Below are 14,187 nucleotides of genomic sequence, written 5' to 3'. Positions count from 1 at the left end.
GTAGTAAGACCCAGCAGTACAGTTGACCGACATTACCATCAAAATATTATAAATGAGCTACAGAACTAGGATAAGATGCTTTGTTTTCAAGGTATTAAATAAACTTTGGATGTCACTGCCCTAGGACTCTAGATAATGTCTGGGTACCAGACATAGCTACAAGATATATTTATATCTCCATGATTAATTGAATCAACCTCACCTTTTCAGATAATTTATAATCATCTTCATTCGAGGGCCTCTGAATTGGCTTTATTTTATCAAGTTTCTCCATTAGATGGCAGGCTTCAGCGTCTATTCTGAGAGCAGTGAGCAAAAACAAGTGGAGGGAAAAATTAAATTTTCATTCTTAATCATTGTGTGACAATAAAAAACATTCATCAGTTTTCAATTCAGCAAGGTCAGAAACCAATTGCTCAAGTGCTGTCAAAACCACTTATCTGTCTTACATGTGGCAGACTAACTGAAATGCAACATATTGGAGTCACTGAAATGCAACAGACATTCAAATGCAACATATTGGAGTCACCGAAATGCAACAGACATTCAAATGCAACATATTGGACTGACTGATTAAGATTTTTAAGCCAGAAGAAACGTGTATGCACGTATATTATCCTCAACCACCTTGATAGATCAGATTGAGCTTCAGGCCTGTAATTGCACCTTGAGCATATTGGAGTAACTCTTCTCACTTTACCTGAAATGTAAGAAAGCCATAAGTTTACTTTATATACTGTTTCCAACATTGAAGTACCAGTATTAACACTTGGTATATTCTTGATCACCCAGGATAACATTGTTGGGACCTATTCTAAGAACATAAAACTGAGAGCATCTAAAACATAATGCATTTGCATGTGATACGAACCTGGTATACTCAGCCGAATTCCTTGGAGCTGACTGCTGGCCAGAAGCACCAAATGCAGGTAGGCTCAACTCAATTCTGCAGAAGCTTTCCCCAGAAGCAACCCAGTTCCAGCAAGCAGAGGGTTTCCAGGGAAAATTGTTACAACCAACAAATGTAATCCAGATATATTTTAGCTAGGGGAATTAACAACACAAACAGTAGCAAATCACTTGTATTGATTCAAATTACTGCAATGAATAAACTGTTCTTCCACAGTATTCAAATCATTTACATTAATTTACTTTCACGTGCAATCAAAACACAAAACCAAAAGTACACAGCCAAAACCAATTCCCTGCAGTTTTCCAAACCCCGAGAGGTTGGCCTCTCCCTGCTACTCTCTTTCTTCTTAATTGCCTGCCTCCTTTTTCTCTTCCTCCCCTTTTTATATCATGATTTTCACTGTTACTTTCCCGCTCTTGTAATGCCACATCAGCTTTAGGTGTTATTATGGTACCTCTTGGCTTCTGATGCAAGTTTGCTGCTTTCATCCTCAGTTGAAGCTGGTCTACTGCTTCTGCTCCATTTTACTGATCTCCAGTGGCTTCTCTCGGATTGCTGCCAGCATTCCCTTTTTTGTTAGTTTTATTCCTTACGTGACCTTCATTCTAACAGCATGCTCCTCTCCAGTTCAATATCTTTAAGAGTAGGATTAATGGTTTATCTTCACTGATATTTGCAAATGTATGCCAAAGACATACTTCGTCCTGGTATTTTGAGAATGCTGTTGCTAAATTCTGTATGCTACTCATTACTGCATTGTGAATTTCCTTCCTCCTGCAAGACAAAGCCTGTATATGACCAAACCAAAACAAGTTTATGTGGAATCAGAAAATATAAAGTTGTTGGTACTAAATCCTTAAAAATGTGTTCATGCTTTCTTTAAAGGAGCCAAAAAGACAACTTAGACACTAAAAAGAAACTAGAAGAGTGAGAAAAATCACCCAAATATCTCCAGTAATAGAGAAGCTCCCTCCTCAGTCGGTTCTTCAAGAATTTGAATAATGCAAATGCATAAACCTGCAGTTAAACTCAGTGGATCAGCAAATAAAAAGCCCAGGTAAATGCCCAAACTTAAAGAAACTCAGTGAGTGTAGCAATGCTATGGCTTTGTGGGAGTAATCCCAAATTTCACCAAATAAGTAATTAGAGCTCAAGCTGGCACAATGGAACCCATTCAGATTTTAATTTAGAAAAAAAACACAACTATAAACAGAACAGCATTATAAATACACAATACATTCTTCTTACCACTATTAATAGGAATTTGAAGTGAGAGATGCAATCAAATGGAAAATTGAATCAAACATGAATATATACACTCCTTTGTCGAGTTTGAAATTAGCTATAAAAACTTCCCAAATACAAAAATGATATGAAAAAGACATGAAAGTCTATTAAAGTACAGACTGTTCTACAAGGTCTTAATAAAGGTCAAGGCTTAAAACTTGCATTTTAAAGTGTTACAAAGTTCACACATAGCCCTTGATATCATCCAAGAACACAAAATTAAACATTAGTCAACCTTTGCTGTCCTTGCCAAAATGACCACAATTTTCCTCCATATTAATCTCAATCAATTGCTAAACAATTAAATAGGCCTCTCGTGTTGCAGCATTAACAAATTTCCAAAATTTCTGAGCTCTAAATGACCTCATGCAACGTTTCTAACAAGAATTAACGTATACATACACTCTAACTTAGAGACAATTAAAATTCAGTTGTATATCCAAGCTAATGAATAGATACTTACTGAACTTACCATAGACATTGTTATGCCTTCAAGTGCTTGACTGTAAAGGAAAACATCACGAAAATTCCTGGGCCCAGTATCCATGTCAGGGTCCGCATAATAAACCTGTTCATATTGACACACACAAAAATATCAATCATCAAAACACCAACAAAAATTTACAAAAGTAAATAAATAAATAAATAAAAGGAAAATAATAACAGACCAAAGTAGGTCTCCGAACAGAATCTTTAGCCTCGTCAAAATTGAGCTGGTCTAGGGAATCCTTTACAAGATAAAATGCAGTTACTCTCTCAACTCCTTTTAAAGCAGCCAACCATCTTCTTAACATCAGAACTCTCTCTATCCCCTTACACGACACCGAAGCTTCTTCCAATCTTTTCACCGTCTGTCTAAAGCTTTTAAAACTCCTAGCGCCCTAACGCATAAAGACAACACACAAACACCTCAAAAAACAGGGTAACGAAATCTCTTAAGGTTGACAACATCGATAGAGAATCTCACGTGTGAAATTACAATGCAGTCCTGGATGTGTCTAGAACCTCCAGTGGCGATGATTCCGGCTTGTTGAACGACGGAATCGCCAACACTCCGAAAGCGTCTGAGATTGTTGTTTCCACTTACTTCGACGGCTCGACTCACGATTTTTAGCTAAGACATTTCAGATAATCGGCATTAAATGCTAAATTTGTTACTGTTCTTGTGATGTATTTCGTGTTGATTTGTTTGTTTATGGCAAAGAAAATGAAAATCGATTCCTGAGGCGTTGTGCATTTGCAAAGTTTACGAGATCAAATAGGGGCTCAAGCGTCAGCGCGTTTTCGTTGGTGTAATTTTACTTCGTTTTCAGGTTTTGGCTCGAGTCGTATGCCTTTAGTTTCGCGTCCTCGTCTGCATCACTCGATTCGTTAGCCTTTCTTCTGCTGTTTTCTGGGTTGGCTTAAGCTCATGAAGCCCGGCCCGGCCCACCTTTCCTTTTCTGGGGCTCCCTACATAACAAATAATTTTTGGGTTAATAATAATATTAACCACTTTAAAGGTTAAATAAAAAATAAAGTTATCCGTACAACTAAATTATATAAATTTATTTATATAAATTAAATAAAATATTTATAATTAAATAACTAAATAATTTATTTAAAAAAATGACAAATTCTTCTTAAACTTTTATGGATACTATATTGTATTACGACATTTTGTCCTTGCAATTAAACTCTCTTCTCTCCCATTTCCCTTACATCTTGGTTTTTCCCAATCACAACGATCAATTTCTGGCCCAAAAAACCCATCAATCTCAGCCATTATGTCATCCTTTGTCAACCTAAAAGTCATGGTTGTCATCAAATTGTGAATAAAGTTATTGTTCAAAATAATCGGCGGTAAAAATAAATTTTGTAAAAATACCATGAGGATCTATTTTAAATTATAATAATACTATAATTGTATATAGAATTTATGTACAATCTGATGCGATAATGATGTAACGATAGCTTGAAGCAATTTATCAACTACCTTTACCTTCTTTTACGGGAATCAAATTATGGAGATAAAATATTTGATTTAATGGCATTGATGTAGCATTTGTCACATCACCGCCATATCAATTTGTTCATAAATTATGTACACAGTTTTTATACATGTAGCATTATTATTTGAATTATGATGGATTTTAATGAAATATTATTTGTTTATAATTTGCAAAAATAATAAATCATAAATAAATTTTCTATATTTTCTTTTATGGAAAATTCATTCACCTCATTAAAAAATCATAAATTTCTTATATTTGTATTCATTAGAAATTCATTCACCTCATTAAAATCATGATTTATTGCTCATATTTTTAACAACATAACATCCCATCCAATTAAATTGAAAAAAACTAGTAGATATTGATTTTTTTCATTTAATGACCTTTCTCTCTTGAATTAGTGATTTTAGCACCAAATTTTTTATATAAGAGGTTGAATTAGAAAAAAAAAAAAATTATAATTATGGTTGAAGGTTTTTTTTTTTTGTAAAGTTTAAGATGGAGATAAAATAACATTTAATTAAATTATTTGGTCATATTGGAGAATTATTGTTTATTGAAGAATTTCCTAATTTCTTTTCTGTATTTCATATACTATTTTGCTCTCTTCAAGAAAAAAATGGAATCGACTATTCTTCTTCTTTAGTTATTGAATTCTTTTAACAATTTTAAATTTCCAGCATAACCAATTTAATTAGCGATGAATTTAGTTGTTTTATGAACAAGATAATTTTGCAATAAAAATAAAAAAATAATTTAGTAAATATATATATATATAGACAATAATTAGGACGATAAAAAATCATAATTTCAACAAATTAATGAAAGTTCATGATAATTTTTAAAACTACTTAATACTTCTTCTTTAAAACATTTGAGACTCAAATCTTTCTAGACCAAAAAGTTAAAATAAAAAAAAAATTATCACAAATATCTTATAAAATTTTAAAAATTTTCAAATATGTCTTTATCACAGTATCACGTCATCACTTTTCCAAAAAGTATATTAATCTATATTGATAATATATATCATATCGTATAATACATCTACTGTAGTATATTAATTCAATATACATTAAGTTATATATTATTTTTTATCTATATCATATCGTATATCATAAAATATATAGCTAGTATGGGAACTAACTCTTATATTTGTGAATGAGCGCTATAAATTTATCAACTACCTTAAATACTCCCACATAAATGGGCCAATCAAATCACTCTGTCTGCAGATTGTCAGTCTCTATCCACATTTGGCTTGCGATTTCTGGCAACTGATCATCGTTATGAAGGCATCATTTATATAACCCAATCAACTATATCTCTGGCATTGGAACTTTCCAAAAATTCCATGAGTTATAATCTTCCTGCAGAGTAATTAAAAAAAAAAAAAACCAGTCTTATAATCAATTCACAAACCAAAATTCCATTGAAATATTGCATTCTTCCTCAACTCAAAGAATCATACCTGCTCAAGTAATGAGGTTGGGGGGAACATGTCATTGATCAGAGTATGTAAAGATGTGTATGACTTAACATCGATGCGATGACTAATGGCCACTTCACCCTGTCAATTCAAGTAAAATATTAGAAGGATGAAGGATAGGAAATAACTAGTAGATCCTGATTTCAGATAAAACATACTATTGGGAAACTTTGTACCTTAGGGTTGATAATAAAAATTTTCCCCTTTGGGATGCCAATTTTCTTGTAACTGAGTTCATCAGTGTCTCTATTTCCGAAGCCCGCATAAAATGGATTGTAGTCAGATGGGAAGAGTTTTTTAATATCCTGCAAAGAGTGAGTTTGAGAGATTATGTAGTAGGAGAAGTTGGAAACAAGGATTTGGATGGCTGCTCTCAGTTTCATAGCAGTGGGATTTGATCAGATGATATTTACCTCTAGACAAGCAATTTTGAATTCATGAGGTGCTCTTCTTATCACTGCCACAAGCATACAGAAGGGGAAAATAATTCAGCTATGGGAGTGGAAATCACTTGAAAAAGGAAAAAGTAACAAAAAAAGGACAGCCAGCGTACTTGGAGCTCATAAAAAGGATGAAAATCTAACAAAATTTGGGGATGATGTTGTAAACAAATCACAAAGAAAACAACATTCTCCAAATAATTATCAACAATACATTGATGAAGAATGTACAACCTCTAGGTGGCAATGAGTCAATGACAAACCAAGACAACATGCAAATTAAGAAAACAGGCACAAGAATTGTATACTAAAGCTGTGAAATATATTAACTGCACTACAAAGTTATTCATGTGACTAAGAATATGAAATATGCTTCAGAATAATCAGGATTTTTTAATAGAATAATGATGTCATTGGAAAGAAAATATCAGCTTCAGAAAAGATACAGCCGAAGCAGCAGATAACTTTCCAAACGAAAAAGACCTAACCTTCACGGTACAACGAGGGAAATAGTCCATCTGGTGAAATAACCACAGGTCCATTGGGTAAAGCTTTTCCATCCTGCAAGAATAGGCAAAGATCAATTCAGCTTTGCTATCCTCTCAAGTCTCAACATAGTAGGCATAACCTAACAGTCCAAGCCCGGTACAAGGCAAGAAAGAGACAAACTTAGCCAGTAGGGAAACACCCACAACAGCAGCCCAAAATATGATTCAGGGAGTAGATATGCCAAAAATACTTATATAACACTGATACTTTCTCAGGCAAGAATTAAGGTTAAACACTACTATTTAATAAAACCCAATTAAACGACCATAGTTAATCCTACCGCAATAAAAATTTCCTAATTTCAGTGCCAGCCATCCCATGAAAGAAGACAAGCACATCTTACTTTCTCTCACTTTGACTCTTATAATTATAGTCAACTATCCTACCACATTAAAAATTCCTAATTCAGTGCCAACCATCACATGAAAGAAAACTAGAGCATCTTACTTCCTCTAACTTTGACCCTTTATGACCATAGTCAACTATTGGAAACAAATAAATACTATTATGGTTCAGATGAGACTTCAAAACTGGGTCATCTAAGTACCTGCTTCAGGTTCAGTAAAAAGCTTCTGGTTAGGTATGCCTGAACAATAGCACGTGCACTCAAAAATAGTAGCTGATATCCATTTTCCTGTGATGTGCATAGAAAATTATTATTCAATGTCAATCAACCAACATCAATCCATTTTGTTCAAGATGCATGAAATGCATCTTATGTATGTTTCTATTTCATGGAATAAGAATGAGACCAGAGAAAAGACACACCTTAATAGCTGAAAAAAGTTTCGCTACACCAGATTGAGTCCAATCCTTTCCAACCAAAGGCATAAACTGGCCTAAAACATCAGACCTGAAAGAAAATGCATCAAAATAGTGCACAATTCACAATACAAAACTTAATCGGAAGACGAAACATCAATAATCACAAGGTCTGCCTGAGAATGCTTATGCAGTTAAAACAATGACTGCAGTAATGATCCAGCAAGCAACCTGTAGATAAGTTGAAACCAACACATTGTTCATTTTAAAAACTCACAAACAAGAAAAAGACAATCATCTCCAAGGGCAAGCACTTCAAACCAGGATAATAATTCAGTCAGTTAATCACTTGTCAAAGCTTCAACATGAACCTTGTGGTTCTACATCATGAAGAAAATTTTACTGAAAGGAGATCAACATCGTGGAAGTTTCCACAACTTCAACACTTCTCATTGCAGCTGAAGGCATTAAGGCTACACCAATGACTAATTGTATAATGATTACTAAAATGCATTGCCAATTAACCATGCTGCCAGCAGATTGTACAATTATTTGCATATAAACAACCTTTATTTGAAATGTTATAAATAATGACTAGGAAAATAGAAAGGTAAAATAAAATACAGGAGAAAAGTAACTGGAGAATAAAACAGACATAGACTGTTAAAATAAAGCACAATTTAACTCACGGATAGAAACATAACATGTTTTGGCCAACAGATGACGATAACCTAGATGATCAAAGATCAAACGTCACAGACTTCCCTCATATCATTTTGGTTCCCTTGGTATGAATACTTTTAATGATATGTGCATACACTTGATAACTCCAATGATTTGTTCTACTTGGTAACTTTAATAATGTGTGCAAATAAAATCTAATTTATTAATTTGTACATACACACAGTCCACCAAAATCTTTAGGATAGTAGTCACAAAATTATTAATTTGTAAATATGTAACAACTTTGTTGTCCTAATAAACTGAGAAAGTTGTGGGAAAACACTAGAATTTAGAAGACTATTCAGTAAAGAAATTAAGTGGCTTACTTGGTAATTGTTCCGTCAACATCTGAAATTACAATTCGAGCATTCCACTTCCACAAGTAAATATGAGCATCAACCTGTTTATTATTAATGTGAATCAGCAGCAACTAAATATAAATAAATAAAAACATCAATCATCTTCATCTGAAAAATTTTTAATAACAGATAGTGGGCAGACCTGCTGCTTTCCCAGAACCCTGGTAGAAAAGCTGAAAGTAATCATATTTTGACCATCTTTCAAGTTCAAAGATGCTATCTGCTCATTAGTGGGAACATTAGTCCTAATAAATTGTTTGTGAGGAGACTCAACATTGCCATCAGGTGCTGAAGTTTCTTGTAAGTTTACTGAACCAGATTCAGTATCAACAAATGCCTCCTCACTTGATAAATTACTGCTGGTGTGCTCAAGTGTTTTTACTCTTCTAAATGGAATAGGCCAGAGCCTCCATCTGCGTCCAGAAGGAGTGGATGTAATTCCAGATTCATCATCCTTAAACTTCTGTGTATCCTTCTGTTCCACAGGAACTGCATCCTTTGGGTCAACGGGGAGTTCTAGGCCAAATGCAGCCATTCCAAGAACAAAAGGAGCAGCTTTTTCCCACAAGAAGTACCTTTCTTTAAATCTGACAACTAAGTTTTCATTCTTAGTAATCGAAGCTGCATTGCATCTGAACTCATCTTCTGATATGCGATGTGAATCAAAGGCTTCAGCCGCAGCATCCAAGCCCATTCCTGTGCGAAGTTCATTCCCACAGAGTGATATCTCAAACCCTGCTAATATAAGGTGAATGAAAGAAAACAAGTGGTCAACAAGAATCAATCAATCATACAAATTTTTATTATTGCAATTAAAGCCAATCACAGGTCCTCACATATGCCTGATAAATTTCCTTCACCAGAAGTTGTCCTTGGCGGTTCCACAATCTCACTTTTACTGCATTCATCTTTGGGCACAGGTCTTTCAGAACTATTGTCTATTCCTTCAACTGCTGCTGATGTACCAAATTGTTCATTCTTCAACTCTGGGTAAGTAATAACAGAATCGATAGATTCACTTGCATGATCAATTCTCCCTGAATCCGCCACCGTGTTCTCAACCAGATGTCCTTCAACCTGTAGATTTCGAGACCTGTTGTTGGCAGGAGAATCAGAAATAGACGAGGGAGAAAACCCATCATCAATTGTACATGCAACACTCGCATCTTCAGTTTCATTAACAACTAAATGATTTTCAAGAGATTGATCCTGAGAATTCTGAACATTCAATGGTGTATCCATCTCTTTTGTATCTGCATTTCCAACCTGCTTGGGCAATTCTGTTAACTCCAAACAACTCTTAAAAACAACTTCCTTCTTAATATCAGTAGACTCAGTATGTAAGTTAGGATCTCCTATCTTCATAGCAATGTTCTCAGTTTCATGACTTTGACATGTGTGTTCCTGCACTTCTTTGCAAACTTCCAGCTGGTGGCTAGAAGCAATACCACCATCATTCATGCTTCGAACACTATCCACATCTGCTGTAGATGAATTCAACTTACTAATATAGCCATCATCCCATGTATTCTCACTTGAACTAAACTCTCCACTGCCCTCACAAAACCCTGCCCCGTCACCTGGGCCCAAATGAAATTGAGGTGTAGTAAGTTGCACATTTTCAGTAGACTGTTCTGATGCTGACACGGGAGCTGTCAATATATGACCATCAACACTCACCAAGATAACCTCTGAATCTGAACCCTGTGATTCCTGACAATTCCCACCATGTAAACTCCCATACCGGTTCGACCCATAATCTGATAGCTCCACCAAACCATCCAAAGAGGATTGGTCCTCTTGAAAATCATAAAACCTCTGGTCACCATCAGATTCTGCCCTCTGAAGTCTGTCTGTAGCAGAGGAAGCACAGTCATCCCGCAAAAGAGTCACCCCAGAATCAGATACACTATGTTCAAGTCTACCAACGTCAATTCTATTATCAATGGTACCATCATGAAAACTACTGTCATCAGGATTATCTTCTATGTTTCCATTTGCCTCACCAGTTTTACCAGAATCAACCTCCCTAATAAAATATGCTTCACCAGAATTATCAAGATACATATGAAAGTCAGCTTCAACACCATTGACACTTATTCGAACAAGCTTCTCAGCTCCTTTCAGAACACCCTGAAATTTACCAAACTGCACATACCAAGGCGTGCTTCGAAAAGTCCCATCTTGCTGCTGAACTACAATCACATCAACAGCACCACCAAAGGGATGAAACGGGGTGGCAACAGAGTATACACCTTGGGAAATTAGGCTCCCAACTTTGACCACCACGTTCATTTCATTGACCTACTAAAACCTCACAAATTTTACAAAAAGTGAACTAAACCCTATTAAAAAATTCACCGACTGATCTAATGTTTTCAATCAAATAATCCCCAAAACGAATTATTTTCCCAACACTCAAGAGTTTATTCTTCTGTTGAACCTGCATTCGATTTAAAAATCAAGAACAAATAGACCAAAAAAAAAAATACCAAAATAATAAACCTTGGAATATTCCAGCCGCCATTTCACACCCAATCAAGTAAATACAGGTACAATTAACATACTTGAGAAGTTAGAATATAAATAAAAAGCAATCTGAGAATTCCATTCAGGATTTTCCCAGGTTTTCTGAGTAACCAAACAAGTATAAGAAAAGATGTTGCAATCAATCTCCCAAACTTAACATACAACCAAAAAAAGGGAGGGTGGGGTTGGGGGCAAGTAAAGGCGGTTAAACTTACAGATTCAAAATATCTATACAACCGACGACGGAACTAATCTTATGCTCAAATAATCGAAAAAAATTGTTCATCTGTCTCTATCTCTCTTCGACGACGTAAAGGTAGCTGAATTTTCAATTATGCTTCTGTTTCGGGTGTTACAAATTCTGGGTAGTTAAAGAACCTTGCAGGCTTCCAAATTTGGACTTTTTTAAAAAATAAAAAATTAAAAACAGAATCTGAAGCAGAAGTCTTCACGTCTAACAATAAATAGGTAATCCTAAGACGGAAAATAAAAAAATCGGTTCGTAGACTGGATAAAATTACGAAAATGCATCCGAAAATTATGAATTTGTGCTTGGTCTCATGGGGTTTCGTGTAAATTAAATGTGTTTCCGGTTTAAATGGACGAACCGGGGCACATCTCATCAACTATCAACTGTCAAGTTGTGCACTTGTCTTGACTCCCGAAGATATTAGATTGGGCCAAATGGCTATGTCCCATTAGGTTTCATGCAAATTTAATTATCAAAAATTTAAATTTTTATTTATTAATTAAATTTTATTATTATTAAAGTTAAAATTATTATTTAAAATTTTTATCTAAAATCATATTTTTTATTATTCTTAAGTTTTCAAATTTTTATTTTTACCTTATAAATTTATATTTTTTAAGTTTAAAAATTTACTTTTCTTCCCTAAATCTAGGGTTGAAAACTTTTTTATCATATATGCCCCTGTAAACATTTTAGAAAGTCACAATTAAACCCAATTTTTTTTCTCCTTTTCTTCAATAATAATTTGTTGAAGACGGTGATTGAATTTCTTTCTCCTCCTCTCTTTCCTCTCCCTCTTGGTCATCTTTCCATCTCTATCAAACCATCTTCGCTTTTGACAATTATTGGTATCAATCTTAAAAAATTTATACCTCAAAAATTTGGTTTAACTCATATCCACCCGCATCAATTTGGGTGCATAAAACCAACCCTGTGGAGCCTATTATGGACTGAGTACGAGTGACACTGCCAATTAAATTATGGCCGAATGACAAAAATTATAATTGTATCGATTGGGTTGGCTTCGTAACGCGTAGTCTAGTATATGGGCTGGACCCATTAACGAAGACCAACAAGCCTGCGTCCCAAGCAAGAGATCTCATTTAAACGACATCGTAGTATTAACACAGGAAAATAAAAGTGCTCGAATCGGCAGCATGAAACAGCTCCGTGCAAAAGATTGCTTCGTTTAAACGTCACAGATACAACCAAACAACCCGACCTGAGATCCCAATGATATTTTCGTCAATAAACTAACAACTTATTTTATTCTTCTTCACCTCTCTCATCTCGTCACCTCTTTTACGCCTTTCTCACCTCTGTTACTCGCCTCTGCAGCTACAACCGCCACCCATATTTTAATAAAATGGCGAAATTGTCCTTACTTTCAACGGTCCTCCTCCTTTTGTCCCTCTTCTTTCTCACCACAGCCGAGATCAAAACGCTAACCATAAACGCCGACTCCCGCCCCATGATTCTTTTTGAAAAATTCGGATTCACTCATACCGGCCACGTCACCATTTCCGTCAGCTCTGTCTCCGTCTCCGGCTCTTCCTCAACCTCTGCCCCTACGCCTAATCCTTCCCGTCTCGGCTTCTTCCTTCTCTCCGAAGAATCCCTCCTTCAAGTTCTAGTCGAGATCCAACAAAACCCTAACTTCTGCGTCCTCGATTCGCACTACATTCTCCGATTATTCAACTTCCGTGACCTATCTCCGCCGCCTCTCTCTGGCTTCAATCAATCATATCCCGTGACGGCTCCCAATGAATACTCTCTCTTCTTCGCAAATTGCGCGCCGGAGACTCAGGTCACAATGAATGTGCGCACCGAAGTTTATAACTTGGATCGAGATGGTTCGAAAGATTATCTCTCGGCCGGTTTGACTCAGCTGCCTTCGATGTTTTTCTTCTACTCGTTATTGTACGTTGCGTTTGTAGGAATCTGGATCTACGTTTGTGTCAAGAACAAAAAATCGGTGCATAGAATTCATTTGTTGATGGCGGGGTTGCTTTTGACGAAGGCGTTCAATCTGATTTGTGCGGCTGAGGATAAGCATTTCGTGAAAGTTACCGGGACGCCTCACGGTTGGGATGTATTATTTTATTTGTTCCAGTTTTTGAGGGTCGTTTTGCTTTTTACGGTGATCGTTTTGATCGGGACAGGGTGGTCGTTTTTGAAACCATTTTTACAAGAGAGGGAGAAGAAAGTGTTAATGATTGTGATTCCCCTGCAGGTTTTGGCCAATGTGGCTTCGATTGTGATTGGGGAAACGGGACCTTTTATTAAGGACTGGGTGACATGGAATCAGGTGTTCTTGTTGGTGGATATTATCTGCTGTTGCGCCATTATTTTCCCGATTGTGTGGTCGATTAGGTCTTTGAGGGAGACATCAAAGACTGACGGGAAGGCTGCACGGAACTTGGCGAAATTAACTTTGTTTAGGCAGTTTTATATTGTGGTGATTGGATACTTGTATTTTACACGAATTGTGGTGTTTGCCCTTAAGACCATTGCTGCCTATAAGTATCAGTGGGTGAGCAATGCAGCTGAGGAGACAGCCAGTTTGGTGTTTTATATGGTGATTTTCTATATGTTTAGGCCTGTTGAGGAGAATGAGTACTTTGTTCTCGATGAGGAGGAAGAAGAAGCTGCCGAGATGGCTCTCAGGGACGAAGAGTTTGAGCTTTGAATTCGGTAACTTGTTACAATAGGATCTTTTGGATTAATATTTGCAGGTAGAATATCTGTCTTAAGTCTGTTTCTTTGTTTTTGTCCTTTTTTTCCAGCTTTTAAATTTATGTTTTAAGAACTTTCATGATAGTTTCTGTACCTTAAATGAAATTTTCTCATGAAGATGATAGTGAATTCTGAAATACAGAGTTAGTTCAAATA

At 35.7% G+C, this 14,187-nt stretch overlaps 3 protein-coding genes across 8 annotated transcripts; 1 reads left to right on the top strand and 2 right to left on the bottom strand.

Moving 5' to 3' along the window:
* Window positions 1–1,053: 1,053 nt before the first annotated feature.
* Window positions 1,054–3,605, bottom strand: LOC123201423. Of its 4 annotated transcripts, none has more exons than XM_044616923.1 (5): window positions 3,168–3,605; window positions 2,869–3,081; window positions 2,664–2,768; window positions 1,855–1,930; window positions 1,054–1,687 (listed from the first exon to the last, which is right to left on the bottom strand). In XM_044616923.1, exons 2-5 carry the CDS (start codon window positions 2,992–2,994, stop codon window positions 1,662–1,664), a joined length of 333 nt encoding a protein of 110 aa, XP_044472858.1. In that variant the 5' UTR covers window positions 2,995–3,081; window positions 3,168–3,605; the 3' UTR covers window positions 1,054–1,661. The 4 variants fall into 4 exon arrangements, with proteins under 4 accessions (XP_044472858.1, XP_044472856.1, XP_044472859.1 ...); XM_044616921.1 differs by having other exon boundaries at window positions 1,054–1,701; window positions 3,168–3,602; XM_044616924.1 differs by having other exon boundaries at window positions 2,673–2,768; window positions 3,168–3,601.
* Window positions 3,606–5,254: 1,649 nt separating this feature from the next.
* LOC123202191 (phosphatidate phosphatase PAH1-like) lies at window positions 5,255–11,538 on the bottom strand. 3 transcript variants are annotated; one of them, XM_044618019.1, is made up of 11 exons: window positions 11,261–11,538; window positions 9,353–10,959; window positions 8,659–9,254; window positions 8,484–8,557; window positions 7,441–7,525; window positions 7,220–7,306; window positions 6,612–6,684; window positions 6,097–6,140; window positions 5,860–5,988; window positions 5,666–5,764; window positions 5,255–5,564 (listed from the first exon to the last, which is right to left on the bottom strand). In XM_044618019.1, exons 2-11 carry the CDS (start codon window positions 10,809–10,811, stop codon window positions 5,514–5,516), a joined length of 2,697 nt encoding a protein of 898 aa, XP_044473954.1. In that variant the 5' UTR covers window positions 10,812–10,959; window positions 11,261–11,538; the 3' UTR covers window positions 5,255–5,513. The 3 variants fall into 3 exon arrangements, with proteins under 3 accessions (XP_044473954.1, XP_044473953.1, XP_044473955.1); XM_044618018.1 differs by having other exon boundaries at window positions 9,353–11,538; XM_044618020.1 differs by having other exon boundaries at window positions 8,659–9,251; window positions 9,353–11,532.
* A 908-nt stretch (window positions 11,539–12,446) lies between these two features.
* LOC123202317 (protein CANDIDATE G-PROTEIN COUPLED RECEPTOR 7-like) lies at window positions 12,447–14,187 on the top strand. The gene has a single exon (XM_044618186.1). It carries the CDS (start codon window positions 12,662–12,664, stop codon window positions 13,982–13,984), a length of 1,323 nt encoding a protein of 440 aa, XP_044474121.1. The 5' UTR covers window positions 12,447–12,661; the 3' UTR covers window positions 13,985–14,187.

Source organism: Mangifera indica, chromosome 18, assembly GCF_011075055.1.
Source record: "Mangifera indica cultivar Alphonso chromosome 18, CATAS_Mindica_2.1, whole genome shotgun sequence".
Taxonomy (NCBI): domain Eukaryota; kingdom Viridiplantae; phylum Streptophyta; class Magnoliopsida; order Sapindales; family Anacardiaceae; genus Mangifera; species Mangifera indica.
The sequence above is the reverse complement of the archived record's forward strand: the minus strand, read 5'-3'. Positions and strand labels throughout refer to the sequence as shown.